The sequence below is a fragment of the Gracilinanus agilis genome, chromosome 3 (genome assembly GCF_016433145.1).
Source record: "Gracilinanus agilis isolate LMUSP501 chromosome 3, AgileGrace, whole genome shotgun sequence".
Classification (NCBI taxonomy): domain Eukaryota; kingdom Metazoa; phylum Chordata; class Mammalia; order Didelphimorphia; family Didelphidae; genus Gracilinanus; species Gracilinanus agilis.
This window is the reverse complement of record NC_058132.1, coordinates 200,879,335-200,892,446: the sequence shown is the minus strand read 5'-3', so window position 1 is coordinate 200,892,446 and position 13,112 is coordinate 200,879,335. Positions and strand designations below refer to the sequence as shown.

General features: G+C 40.0%; 1 protein-coding gene across 2 annotated transcripts; it reads left to right on the top strand.

Annotated features, from left to right (window-relative positions):
* The first annotated feature begins 243 nt into the window (after positions 1 to 243).
* On the top strand, positions 244 to 11,132 carry ZPR1 (ZPR1 zinc finger). 2 transcript variants are annotated; one of them, XM_044666344.1, is made up of 14 exons: positions 244 to 448; positions 1,877 to 2,038; positions 2,307 to 2,397; positions 2,605 to 2,675; positions 3,295 to 3,381; positions 3,545 to 3,667; positions 4,098 to 4,151; positions 4,337 to 4,403; positions 4,828 to 4,898; positions 5,646 to 5,735; positions 6,177 to 6,287; positions 9,374 to 9,460; positions 9,731 to 9,796; positions 10,488 to 11,132. In XM_044666344.1, the coding sequence occupies exons 1-14, from the start codon at positions 260 to 262 to the stop codon at positions 10,623 to 10,625; spliced, it is 1,407 nt and encodes a 468-aa protein (XP_044522279.1). In that variant the 5' UTR covers positions 244 to 259; the 3' UTR covers positions 10,626 to 11,132. The 2 variants fall into 2 exon arrangements, with proteins under 2 accessions (XP_044522279.1, XP_044522280.1); XM_044666345.1 differs by lacking the exon at positions 1,877 to 2,038.
* The last annotated feature ends 1,980 nt before the right edge of the window (positions 11,133 to 13,112 follow it).

The window sequence follows — 13,112 nt, the reverse complement described above, 5'->3', positions numbered from 1 at the left end:
TCCAAGAGAACAGGAAAAGGTTAATTGGTGATAGAAAAGTACGGACTTACACCTTTCCTTACTTTCTTCATCCCCTCTCTATCAGCACTTCCGGCGGACGTACGTCTTTTATTCCGCTTCGTCGCAGACTTTTGGATGTTCTCTGGCCCTTTAAGAGAAAGGTCTCTCTACGCTCCGGAAGTTCCGGTGAAAGGAGGGTGTGGCCACACTCCCAGAACGGAAGCCGGAAGCGGAGGTGGCTGGGTCTAGCGTGTTGGAGATGTCGGCTCTCCGGGCACTAGATCCTGGTGTCGGGACCGGGGTAGGGCCGGGGTCCACAGCTGCCGCCTCCGGACCCCCCGGGGGCACCTCTCTTGCCTCCGGGAACCTGTTCCATCCCATCAGCGCCGAGGATGAGGAGCAGCAGCCTACGGAGATCGAGTCCCTGTGCATGAACTGTTATGGCAATGTGAGGTCGGGGACTGGGGACGGTAGGGGACCCAGGGCCGGGGTCAGACTTCGAAAGGGAAGCATCGTCTTCGCCCTCTTCTCTGTCAGTGCCAGGACTGAGCCTGTAGTAGCCGGGGGTCTGGGAGGTGTTAGAAGGGAGTAGTCACAGGTGTATAGCCTACCCAGGTAAATACAGGTCTCCTCAAAACAAGTTCAAAGTGATTGGGGTGGGGGGGGACCGGAGTTAACAACCGGAGGCGTCTCGAAAAGCCTCTTATTCCAGGAAGTGGCTCTTGAGAGGAGGGAACCGGGGACTTGGAGGTGGGGAGGGAGAGATTTTGGGGAGGAGGAACCCTGGTCAAAGTATAGAGTTGGAACATAAAACAAGCAAGTAGGTGAGTTTGGCTGGAGGACATAGTTGTGTGTATGAGGCAGAATAATGGATCATCAGCCTAAAAGGTATTGTGGATCCAGATATTGAAGAGTTCAAAATTCTAAATAGAGGAGTTTGCATTTTATCCTATAGTAAAGATTCTTAACCATTCTTGTGTCAGGATCTCCTTTGGCTTTTCATGAAGCCAATGGATTCAGAATATTTTTAACTAAGTGACTTATAGTACATAGGATTAGAAAGGAAGCAGAATTTGTAAACAATAAGACCTCAATCAGTCTAATAGTATGCAGTAATTACAATAATTTTCAAGTTGTTAGTAGGCATAAATAGTATTTTAGCGATCTCAAACAATGTTAAGGGGTATGAAGATATTTACGATTTCTGCTACAGACAGTCATAGACTACTGTGGTTTGTTCCTTTAATAGTTGAAGGAAATGCACAGTTTCATCCAACTTCATGGATCCCTGAAATCAATCCACGTATGTCTGTGGATTCTAGGTTAAGAATTTCTGTCCTAAAAGTTATACAGAGCCATTGATACTTCTTGAGTTGGGGAGTGACATGATTTGACATGTGCCTCAGAAATACTAATTTTTCAGTTGTGTGGAGGATAGAATAGGGTGATGAGAGACTTAAAGCATGGAGAACAATTAAGAGGATATTTCAACAGTCCGGGCAAGAGGCTATGAGGACCTAAAAAGTAGGGCAGTTTTAACTTGAGTGGAGAAGAGAAATGTTTTGAGGTGCTGTGGTGAATACCATGGTAGTTAATGAGGTTACCAAGAGTAAAAGAAAGGTAGGTGGAAGTGAGGAGTTTAAATCATTTTTTTCCTATGGCTTTTACTTTGAAAGAGAAGTATCCAAGGAAAGGTTGAGGGAGTGATAGGGTTTTAATTCCTGTTTATTAAGATATGGAAGAAGCTAGAGATTTTAGAAGACAGTAGGATCCTCTTGATCATCTCCCGCCTGGTACCAATCTAGAGATGTGAGGAGGATAGGAAATATGGGGAAAGAGACTTGACTTTTCTTTGTCTGGGGTCTAATCCATCCAGGGGATGACTCGCCTTCTGCTAACCAAGATTCCCTTCTTCAAAGAGATCATTGTGAGCTCTTTCTCCTGTGAGCATTGTGGCTGGTCCAACACAGAGATTCAGTCTGCAGGCAGGATCCAGGATCAGGGTGTGCGCTATACCTTGTCTGTTAAAGTCCCTGAGGTAAAAAGTGGGATTGGAGGGCAGGTGCTCATGGTGAACATTATTTGTTTTAGAGAAGTCCTTGATATAGCATATCCTTCTTAGTCCAGCATCTCAATAGCCTGATGCCCATCGTCTCTGGCTATATCATTCCCTGCTAAAATCTTCTGAAGCCATAAAATATTACCTGAAATGAACATTCAAGGCTTAGCAGCCCCATCTATGTGGGTCCAGGGGAAGAGGTAATGTTGCTGACAGTTGTGATCTATGACCTTATCTCTCTGCTCAGGACATGAACCGGGAGGTGGTGAAAACAGATTGTGCCACAGCAAGGATCCCAGAGTTAGACTTTGAGATTCCTGCTTTCAGCCAAAAGGGAGGTGAGTTTGAGTGTGTGGAACCATTCTCAATCAAAGGAAACACACATCTAATTTTTCTTAGTTTATTGTTTAATAGTAGGTCCTCCAGTAAACATGGGAGTTGGCCTCTATGGTCAGCATTGAACTGTGTTGGTGAATGAATTTGTGTTAAGATGGGAGATGAAGAAATCCAGTATAACTGATGTCCCTTTTGATATTCTTCATAAGCTCTGACCACTATTGAAGGATTAATTAGTCGTGCCATCTCTGGTTTGGAGCAGGACCAACCAGCCCGAAGGGTAAGCTGGGGAATATCAGATTTCAGTAAACTTGAGGACTGGTTGTTCTCTTATGTGTCAGTGTGTGGTATTTAGTGTCCTGTTCATAAAAGCAGTCCCTGATTCAGTGTTGGAATTGAGCTGAGTTACATATAATAAAGGGTATGGGGGGGGGGGGATTAAAAAAAAGGAATTGAGCAGAGAAGCTTGTGGAAGCATTCGTTGACATCTTAAGTACCACTTTCTCTGAGAAGCTCTTGATTTATCTCATTCCCATCCTTCCTTTCCCCTGGTTCTCATCTTCTACTTGAATTTTACTTATCTGTATACAAGTTATATACGTAGTAGAACATAAGCTCTTTAAAATGGAAAACCTTTATTTTTGTCTTTGTAAAACTAGTGCCTAATATTTACAGAATTGAATTCAGCTCTTAGAGCAAAGCCCTTCAAAGTCAAAACTCAGCTTGATTGTTACATTTAAAATTTAATCTTGAATCTCTCTCTTACTATCCTTTAGCAGTTTTGCTAGATGTTTGTGTTTTATTGGACTACTCTCTTTGAAAGCTTCTTACTTAGAATGTGTACCTGATGGAGCTTGGCATCAAGGCAACAGAGTCTCTTATCTCTTTGTCCATGACAGGCAAAAGGAGAAGCTATGGCTGGGAAAATTGATGAGTTTGTTGCCAAGTTGAAGCAACTGAAGAGAGTGGACTCCCCATTCACTTTTGTGAGTAATACTGTTATCCTTAATAAGGGGAGCAGAAGAATCTGCCGGGATCTTATCCTTCATCTTATCCTTGTGGGGCTGAAGGAAGGAATCTTCTTTTTTTGTAATGTTGAATGGTGAATTCTAAAACATTTTCTTCTTGACCTTATTATCTACCTGATAGATCATTGATGATCCCTCAGGGAACAGTTTTGTGGAGAATCCATATGCCCCTCGGAAAGATGATGCTCTGGTGGTCACACATTACAACAGGACACCCCAGCAGGGGGACATGTTGGGGCTCAAGGTAAATAGTAAAGAGGAAGAATAAGAATAAGAACATGTTGAGTTTTGTAAAGCACATTATCCTTAGCAAACTCAGGATTATTTGAAATACCTGTTCCCCTTTCAGTATTGTCTGATTATGCCCTACATGTCCTATTTTAATAGGGTTATGAATTTGATTTTTTTTAAAAACCCTTCCCTTTTGTCTTAGTATCAATTCTCAGGCAGAAGAGCAGCAAGGGCTAGGCAGTTGGAGTTAAGTGATTTGTCCAGGGTCACATACGAAATATCTTTGAACTCAGACCCTCCCCACTCCAGGCCTGGTACTTTATCCACTGTGTTTTCTAGCTGTCCCCTTGTTTTCATTTTCTAAGATTTCTTATTGGGGTGATGGTAAAGGATGATGAAATGTTAACTGCAGTTCTTTGGTAATTGCATTTCTTTTGTTCCAGACTGAAGAACCTGAAGAGAAGTCTGCTGACCCTATGGAAGATCTCAGGAATGAAGTGAGTCAAATCAAGCCCCATTGGGCAGGTGCAGAAGAATGGGATCATGGTGGGCCTATATTGATCCTCCTTAGGGTTTTTTCTGGCTTCCTTGGAATATAGGTGACTGTCTTATTCAGGAATGTCTTTGTTGTTAGTATACTCTATCTGCGGAGCTCACTTTTTGTCTTTATATCACATTCTAGGTGTTACAGTTCAACACAAATTGTCCTGAGTGCAATGCTCCTGCTACGACCAATATGAAATTAGTGCGTATCTTTTGTGGGGTGGTAAATTCCTCTGTCTAGCACATGGAAGAAACCACCCAGAGGCCAAAGAAGACGTATCTCCAGAAAAGCATGTGTTCTGTACAAGGGGCATCTCTTCATGAGTTATGCTGATCTCTCTCTTTGCATTCATCAAGGGAATAGAATCACTGATTCTTCATCTCGGCTCCAGAATTTTTCCTGTGGCTTTTCCCTTCCTTGACATGTTTTGGGTCAGTGTGGTTCAAGACCTGACCTATCTTGAAATATTCTTTGGATAAATACAACTGTGCTTAATAGGATTGCCCCATGAATAGTAGCTTCTTAGATGACCTGAACCTAAGCACTTAACTGTTGACCTTGTCTTTATTATCCCTTTTCAGAATAACCTTAATATACAGAAGGCAGATTTCCTTAACCCTCTTTTCCAGAAATCCCCCACTTCAAAGAGGTTATCATCATGGCGACCAATTGTGAGAACTGTGGCCATCGGACTAATGAGGTAGGCTTTGAATTGGACCCTTTGCCCTTTAAAGAGAGAGACTCTATGAATCTGTTTTCTGAAGGGACAACTTCTATTATTTCTCTTTTCTAGAGAAATAGCAGGAAGGTGGGGAGGGGGTGGTTCTTTAAGGGGACAATTGCATACAAGGTGAATTCAAGGCTGCTTAGCTAGATCTGAAAACTTAACCTGTTCTTTGCTTGATCATGCCTGGTTAGGGGGAGAAGGTGGTATCTTTTCGGGCATTGATGCTGGGAGTGTTTTACTCTTTTTTTATTTATTTTTATTTTTTAACTCAGCTTCCATCTTAGAGTCAATACTGTGTATCAGTTCTAAGGCAGAAGAGTGTTAAGGACTAGGCAATGGGGGTTAAGTGTCTTGTCCAGGGTCACATAGTTCAAAAGTGTCTGAGGCCAGGATTGAACCCAGGACCTCCAATCTCCAGTCCTGATTCTCTATCCACTGAGCCACCTAGCTGGGTCCTGTGGTCTATTCTTTAACTATCACTGATTCTAATTGGTGTAGTACAACCACCTCCACTTCTAATTTAAACTTCCTTATACCCTCCTGGCATGTGCTTGATTTTTCTCCTTTCCCTGTAAACTTTGAATGGACCAGATTGGATTTAATTCATAACTTATCTCTAACATGGGCTTCTTGTGGTGGATCCTTGATTAACAAGGATCCCCCTTTTCTTTCTGGGTTGTGAGTTCCTTCTCTCTGATGATGACTGAACTTGGTGTGTAGGTAAAGTCAGGAGGTGCAGTGGAGCCCATGGGCACCAGGATCACCCTTCATATCACGGATCCCTCAGATATGACCAGGGATATCCTGAAGGTAAGCCTATCATAACATTGACTGTTCCCCTTTGTATTTAATCCTTGGTAAACCTGCCTCATTCTCCTTTTCCTTAGAAATAGGTTGGAGAAAAAAATAAAATTTTCCTTTCCTTAGAGATGGCTGAGGTCAGAGGCTATCCACAAACTCATTCATTTGATCATAAACATATAATTCACTCTTGACAAGGTGCCTGGTATAGATACTGTGATTTGAAACTATTTGTGCTTCTATCTGTACCTAGTTAAATAGACTCAATTTATTTAGGTCTGTAGCCTTCTCTGTGAATTGGAAGAAATTGGAATATTTGAGATTGACTTCAAATTGTCATTGCAAGGCTATTTGCCAGCAGCCACAGTATGTTTTCATGATCAGTGCAGAGATACTGAGCTTTTTTATTTTCGATTTTGGTTTAAGTTTTCATTTCTTCTCATCCTATAGTCTGAAACATGCAGTGTGGAAATCCCTGAACTGGAGTTTGAGCTAGGCATGGGTGCCCTGGGGGGCAAGTTTACCACGTTGGAGGGATTGCTGAAAGACATCTGTAATCTGGTAAGTCCTGTGGGCTATAGAGCTCAGCACTTGTGCTGACAGAAAGATTGGAGATCCTAAGGCCACTTTTCACCTTTACAGAAATTTCTTTGCTTGAGCATAATTTGAGACTAGGCTTCTAGACAAGACTTTGAGACTAAGCTTTTAAAAACACTATTAATGGCACACATACACACACTCCTTTTTGATGACTTTTATCTTAGTGTCATAGTCATTTTTACACACATAGCCACACATACTCCCTTTCTTGGCTTTTGTCTTAATATCAAAATTATTCTCCCCCCACCCAAATTGAATCTTTCCTTGTGACAAAGAAAAATGATAATGCAGAAACCTTGTATGAAAATGTAAATAATATTCTGTTCTTAGCTCTCCTCACATCTCTGTTGTATGCACCTCCTTACATGTGTTCATTTGCTCATCTCTTAAGACTTCATTGGGTTTGCATTCATTTTCATTGCTGTTTTGTAGCCATTGTTGATATTGTTTTTGGTTCTTTTTTATCTGATTTCCTCCTTCCTCTATTATGTCAATTTTTTTTACTTAGCATCTCCTTTCTCATTTATTTTTCTCAATTACATATACAATTTTTTTCACATTTGTTTTAAAATTTTTTGATTTTTAAATTCTCTTACTACTCTTTGTAGTAAATACTTGAGAAAATAAGCAATTTGATATAGATTATACCTGTGAAGTCATGCAAAACATATTTCCATGTTAGCCATGTTGCAAAAGAAAACACAAATAAATTATAAAAAGTTTGCTTCAATCTGCATTCAGACTTCAATGGTTCTTTCTCTGTAGGTGGATAACATTTGTTATAAATCTTTTAGAATTGTTTTGGACCATTGTATTGCTGAGAATAGTTAAGTCTTTCACAGTTGGTCAGGTATAATGGTGTTATTGTGTACAATGTTCTCTTGGTTCTCCTCACTTCACTTTAGTTCATGTAAGCCTTTCTGAGACCATCCTGCTATCATTTCTTATGGCTCAATAGTTTTCCATCACAATCATGTGCCATGATATGTTTAGACATTCCGCAATTGATGGACATCCCCTCAATTTCTAATTTTTTGCCATAACCAAAAGAGCTTCTATAGATATTTTTGTACAAATGATTCCTTTTCCTTTTTCTTTGATGTCTTTGGGTTATAGATCTAGTGGTGGTATTTTTTTGGTTGAAGGAATGCCCAATTTTATAGTGTTTTGGGCTTAGTTCCAAATTATTCTCCACAATGGTTAGATTAGTTCACACCTCTTCCTATAGTGCCTTAGTTTGTCAGTTTTTTCACATCACCTCCAATATTTGTCATTTTCCTTTTCTGTCATATTAGACAATCTGATAGGTTGGGATATAGCCTGTGCTCTGGTCTTTACCCAGGAAGGAAATTACTTCTCTGTAGCCACAGTGCTAGCTCTTCTCTTGACTTTGGAGCTGAGACCAGCATCCCTGCTTCCATGTGAGTGACCATAAGCACTCTTCTCCATTTTGGAACTCTAACCAAGGCCCCTGCTCTCCTGTGTGCTAATGTGCCAATGCTTTTCTTCCTCCAGAACTGTATATGGGCAGTGCAACAGGGTCCTGCCACCAAAGGGATCCATGTAATCTCTTTTTGACCATTTGTCCTACCCCTTTGCCACTTTTGGTCTGAGAGCTCCTAAAGCTACTGCTGCCACTAGTGTAGCCACCTCTAAGGCCTGATCCTGGTGTACCTCACCAAGGCATGTGCTGTGTCCCAGACTCAGTCACTATATCGATGAGAGATCTTTCCTGCCAACCTTTCAGATTATCTAGATTATCTTGATCAAGAAAATTGTCCATCTGTCCCATGTCATTCTCCACCTTCTTTCTCTCTCCAGCCAACCTTTTGTTGGTTTTGCTGCTCCATATTTCAATTTCAGGTGTTATTTTTAAGTTGTTTGGAGAAGAATTTGGGATGTTAGGTGAATTCTTGCCTCTTCTCTACCATCTTGGCTCCACCATTTGTCAATTTTTGATAGTTTTTCTTTTAGCCATTCCGTGAGTGAGAGGCACCCATTTTTTTTCCCCAGTTCTTTGCTACAACAAAGAGTCCTGGGTTGACTTATGTTGGTATATATTAGACCTTTGTTTCTGTATTTGACTTCCTTGTCAGTGATTGAGATAATCTGAATCAAATGGTATGGAGACTTCAGTTTCCCTTCAAAACGCCTTATCAAAATCCAAAAGATTTGGACTATTTCAGTGTTATCTATTAATTGCATCACATTGCCTCTCTTCTCATAGCCCTTCCAGCATAGGCTGTTTTCTCATCTTTTCTTCATTTTTGTCTCTTTGAATGTAGTAAAGTGAAACCCCAGAATTATTCGAATTTACATTTCTTTTACTATTAGTGATTTTTCAGCATGTTTCCATATTTTCTTTTGAAAACCATTTATGTCCTTTGATCACTCATCTTTTGGGGAATATATGGTATAATCTGCTATAATCTACATTTAGGGTATCAGACTTTTATCAGTGATATTTAATGAATATAATTTTCTCATTCTACCCTTTATAAATGTCTTTACTGATTTTATTTATACAAAACATTTGAAATTTTATTTAAATTGTTACGTACATCTTTTTGTTCTCCTTCACTTCTGGTTTAGAAAGAATTCTCCCCTTAGCCATAGTAGTGAAAGGTTTTAGGATCATTGATCTAAAGCTGACAGGGACTATGGAGGCCATTTAGTCTATTCTCTCATTTTATAAATAACTAAACTGAAGCAAACAGATTAAGTGACTTGTCCAAGATCACATGGCTATCATGTGTTTGAGTTGGCATTTGAATCAAATCCTCCCTGACATGAGGCAAGTTGTTCTATTCATTACTCCATGCTACCTACTCTCCTGATTTTTAGTGATATGATCTTTTATAGTCAAGTTTTGCCAGCTTTTAAGATGAATTCTTTTTTTTTTTTTTTTTATCTAATTTTTAAAAAAGACATTGGATGGTTAGATGGTTAGAGAATAAGTTCAACTGCCTGGGCAACCTTCTTAAGTCATAACCAAGCTATTTCACTAACAAATTGGGAGCCTAATCTTTGAGTTTGTATTATTGCAGGTGTCCAGGAACCCCTTTACATTGGGCGACAGTTCCAACCCTGACCGCACAGAAAAGTTGGAGGAGTTTAGCCAGAAGCTGGACTGGGTAAGGGGTTGTATTAAGACCATCAGGGTTCTTATGAACACAGGAAGTCCTATTCATGCATCATTTACTTTTAATATATTTCTGGATAGGGCATGTAAAGTGCCACATACTGAATTAGCTTGGCAACTTTAGTACCATCATTCTTAATTCATCGTAGCAGTTATGGGATATAGTTGTCCCCACTCACAGAAGCTACAATGTAAAAGAAAATTAATTCTTGTATTTTTTTGTTGCTATTGCCTCTCTTAACCCTTCATCTGCTGCTGTTAGATCATAGAGGGCAAGTTGAATGCTCACTTCATTCTGGATGATCCAGCAGGAAACAGCTACTTACAGGTATATTGTGCCTGGTTGAGGGGGGGTAGTTTCTTTATGTTTAGTACACAGCACGCCTTTTCCCAGAAATCAAAGGATATTTTTGTAGGCTAATAGTGCAACATCCTTTTAGTATTAACACTCAGAAGGAGCCAAAATCAGTTGGGGAATGTAGGTACAAAGAATTATTTGTGTGGCTTTCTTTCCCCATCTTCCTTTGGCCATGGAGGAAGGTCTAGCTCAATGATTAGAGAGAGAGAGAGAGAGAGAGAGAGAGAGAGAGAGAGAGAGAGAGAGAGAGAGAGAGAGAGAGAGAGAGATTTCTGCTATTCAGAGGTCTGAGGCAGAGGAATAATTTAAAATTACAGATTCCCTTTGCCCTGAGATAGCATAGTCTAAACTTTATCATCTCACATCTTAATAAGTGAAGAAGAAAGGAAGTTTTTGCCTATAGTGAGGAAAGAGAGCAGTTGGGAGGTTATCATAGTCAAGCCGTCACCTATTTCCTGATTTTACTTGGGGCTGAATGGTGCTATTCATTCATCTTTTCCCTGTGGTTGCTGATCTTTGCTTAATATCAGCCTAGGAAAATGAATTCCTTGCATAGGAATTCTTGGGAAATTATGGATGGTTAACTACTTGACCTTAGAGGTAGAGGGAAAAGAGAGGAGAGGAAATATGTAGTCACTTACTTTTCCTCTCTGTCCACCAGAATGTGTATGCCCCAGAAGATGACCCAGAGATGAAGATAGAACGCTATAAACGCACATTTGATCAGAACGAGGAGCTGGGGCTCAATGACATGAAGACAGAAGGCTATGAGGCTGGATTGGCTCCTCAGCAGCGGTAGCAATGAGCAAAGGGGCAGGTCAGACAACAGAGCTGCCTGGGACCCCATGATTATTTATTACTATTGTAATAGGTCAGAGGGATAAGGACTTGAGAACAGGGACTTTCTCTTGGAAGGGGAGACCTGCTCTGAGTCCACGAATCTGTGTACACTTTCAAAACAATTCATGAGGCAAATGCATGTCTGTTGTGTTACTGACCTTTTTTTGGAGGTTTTGATTGGTTTGTGAAGAAACGTGAAATTGAACTCTGGGGCAATACCTTTTTTTTTTTCTATTAGTCTTACCTCCCTTCCCTATTTCTCCTCTATAAGGAAGAGAACTCCAAGGAGCTGCCTCCAAATAGGCTTGGAGAAATGGGGAGGTGGCATACATCCAGCTAGGAGTTGGCATTCTATAGATAACTAATTCTAGCTTTCAAAAATGAGAAAAGCCATATTTAGGGGGGCTGGAGTCCTAGAGTGGAGCAGAAAAAAAATATTGCCAATAAAATTGTTGTTTTCAAACAACTATGGTCTTGGTTTTCAACCTGTTTCAATATCATTATGTTGGTTAAGTGTGGCTTTGTGACTCAGAGCTGGTGAAGTAATTTTTATCTCAAATTTGATAGTATCTTAGTTGCTCTGTTGTGGATAGTAAATTAGCTACTTGCCTTTGGTGAAGAATGATGTAATTGTAATAACCCAAGTTTATAAAGTGCCTTGCAGTTTATAAAGTATTTTAAACACACTTATGGAGCCTTTGTTTTATGTCTAATTCCAATAGTGTCGGGGTAATGGAGGTTAAAATTAGGAGAAAGTATATTTTCATGCAGTTGGCAGATGAAGGCAAAACAAGTGACTATGCTAATCATGAAAATAAATGAAGATTGTTTTATTGGAAAAACTAAGATAATAGAGTGCTTTATCTGTAATTATAAATATAATAGATCCAGCAAGGGGAGTGGGAAGATTCTAAATCCTTAGAGATAGAAGATGAAGGACATTTTTTACCCTTCTTTCTGTCCCATCTCAAGTGCACAAATTCAAGCACACATAGTCATCTTAACCTGCAAAAATATGTTTACCCTCACTTTGTAATATTGAAAACTGATTTCACCCATTACAAATTGTGGTCCTTGATGCTATTCAATTCTTTCCTTGGTGACTTTGTACAAAGTGACCACTCTAAATGTTTTCTCTCACAATTGCACCTTTATTTCCCATATTTTTAGATGACCTAGCTTCCCTACTTCACTGAAAAAATAGTGGTTAATCAAAAAGAGGTCACTGCCTGGTCCTGCATTCCTCAAAGTTTGATATCTTAGCCCACTTACCTCCTCTCTAGTCCACTGTCCCTGCTTCATTAAATGTAATTCCTGTTTTGGCCTTTGTTTCCATTCTCTTGTGCCTCCTGTAGAGCTATCCATCTCAATTCAACAAGCATTTATTAAGTAATATTTATATTCGAGACAACCTGTTGACTCCCTCAACTGTTTCCCAGTATGTTTTAGATCTCTGTTGATGTTTTCCTTTCTCCCTGCCAACATATCACAGAATCTCCCATTTATATGTTGGGAGAAGAGGCCTTAGAGCAGTGGTTCCCAAACTTTTTTGGCCTACCGCCCCCTTTCCAGAAAAAATATTACTTAGCGCCCCCTGGAAATTATGAAACTATTGAACTCAGAATAGAATGTAATACAAAAAAAGTGTGGCCATCACTGCCTTCCTGGATTGCTACAGCACCCACCAGAGGGTGGTAGCACCCACTTTGGGAATCACTGCCTTAGAGGGACCAGTGTAACCAGATTGTAGATAACAAGATTTATTTATAATGTACCTGATAGGCCTTTGCTTCAAGATTTCAGTAAAGGGAAACTCACTGCTGTAAGGGAGAAAAAGGGTTTTGGGTCGAATATATTAAAAGATAGTCACCAGAGGATTGAACAATTATCAATCCTCAATTAAGAATAATCTCAAGTCAAAATTGACTTTTATGAAAGTTTATTTACAATTGAGAAGGAGGAAATAAGGAAATAAGAATTTAACACAGTAGGTAAATTACTACAATCCTCTAATTAATCCAGGTAGATCAGCCCAGAGTCAGGGCCAGAGACCTGGAGGTGAATGAAGAGTCTATTAAAGGGAAGTTCCTTAAGAGAAGTTCAGGAAGATTCAGTCTTTAAATTCACCACGTGGACTTGTAAAAAAGATATTGAAAGCAGCACTCCTCCACGGACCAGAAGAGCTCCTTCACCAGCAGCTCTCTTCACCAGAAGACCCTCTCCAAAAGAAGACCTCCTTTTAAAGAGGTCACTTATGCATCACTTTATGCATTATATATATTTATATTATGCCTTCTCCCTCACAATAGACGCTTCTCCTAGTACTGCCAAGGAGGCAGTCAGTTGATTCTGATTGTCACCCGCTCTAGAACACGTGGGTTACAGGACCTCCCAGAATTGGAGGTGCTCTCACCTTTGGTGATTAAATCTAAAGATGGTCAGTGTA

Excerpts from the sequence above, each read along its gene's own strand:
- ZPR1 (XM_044666344.1), top strand. The coding sequence starts at position 260 with ATGTCGGCTCTCCGGGCACTAGATCCTGGTGTCGGGACCGGGGTAGGG. Across the intron at positions 4,404-4,827 it reads GACCAATATGAAATTAGTGC|AAATCCCCCACTTCAAAGAG; the intron begins GTATCTTTTGTG and ends CCTCTTTTCCAG. Across the intron at positions 5,736-6,176 it reads TGACCAGGGATATCCTGAAG|TCTGAAACATGCAGTGTGGA; the intron begins GTAAGCCTATCA and ends CTCATCCTATAG.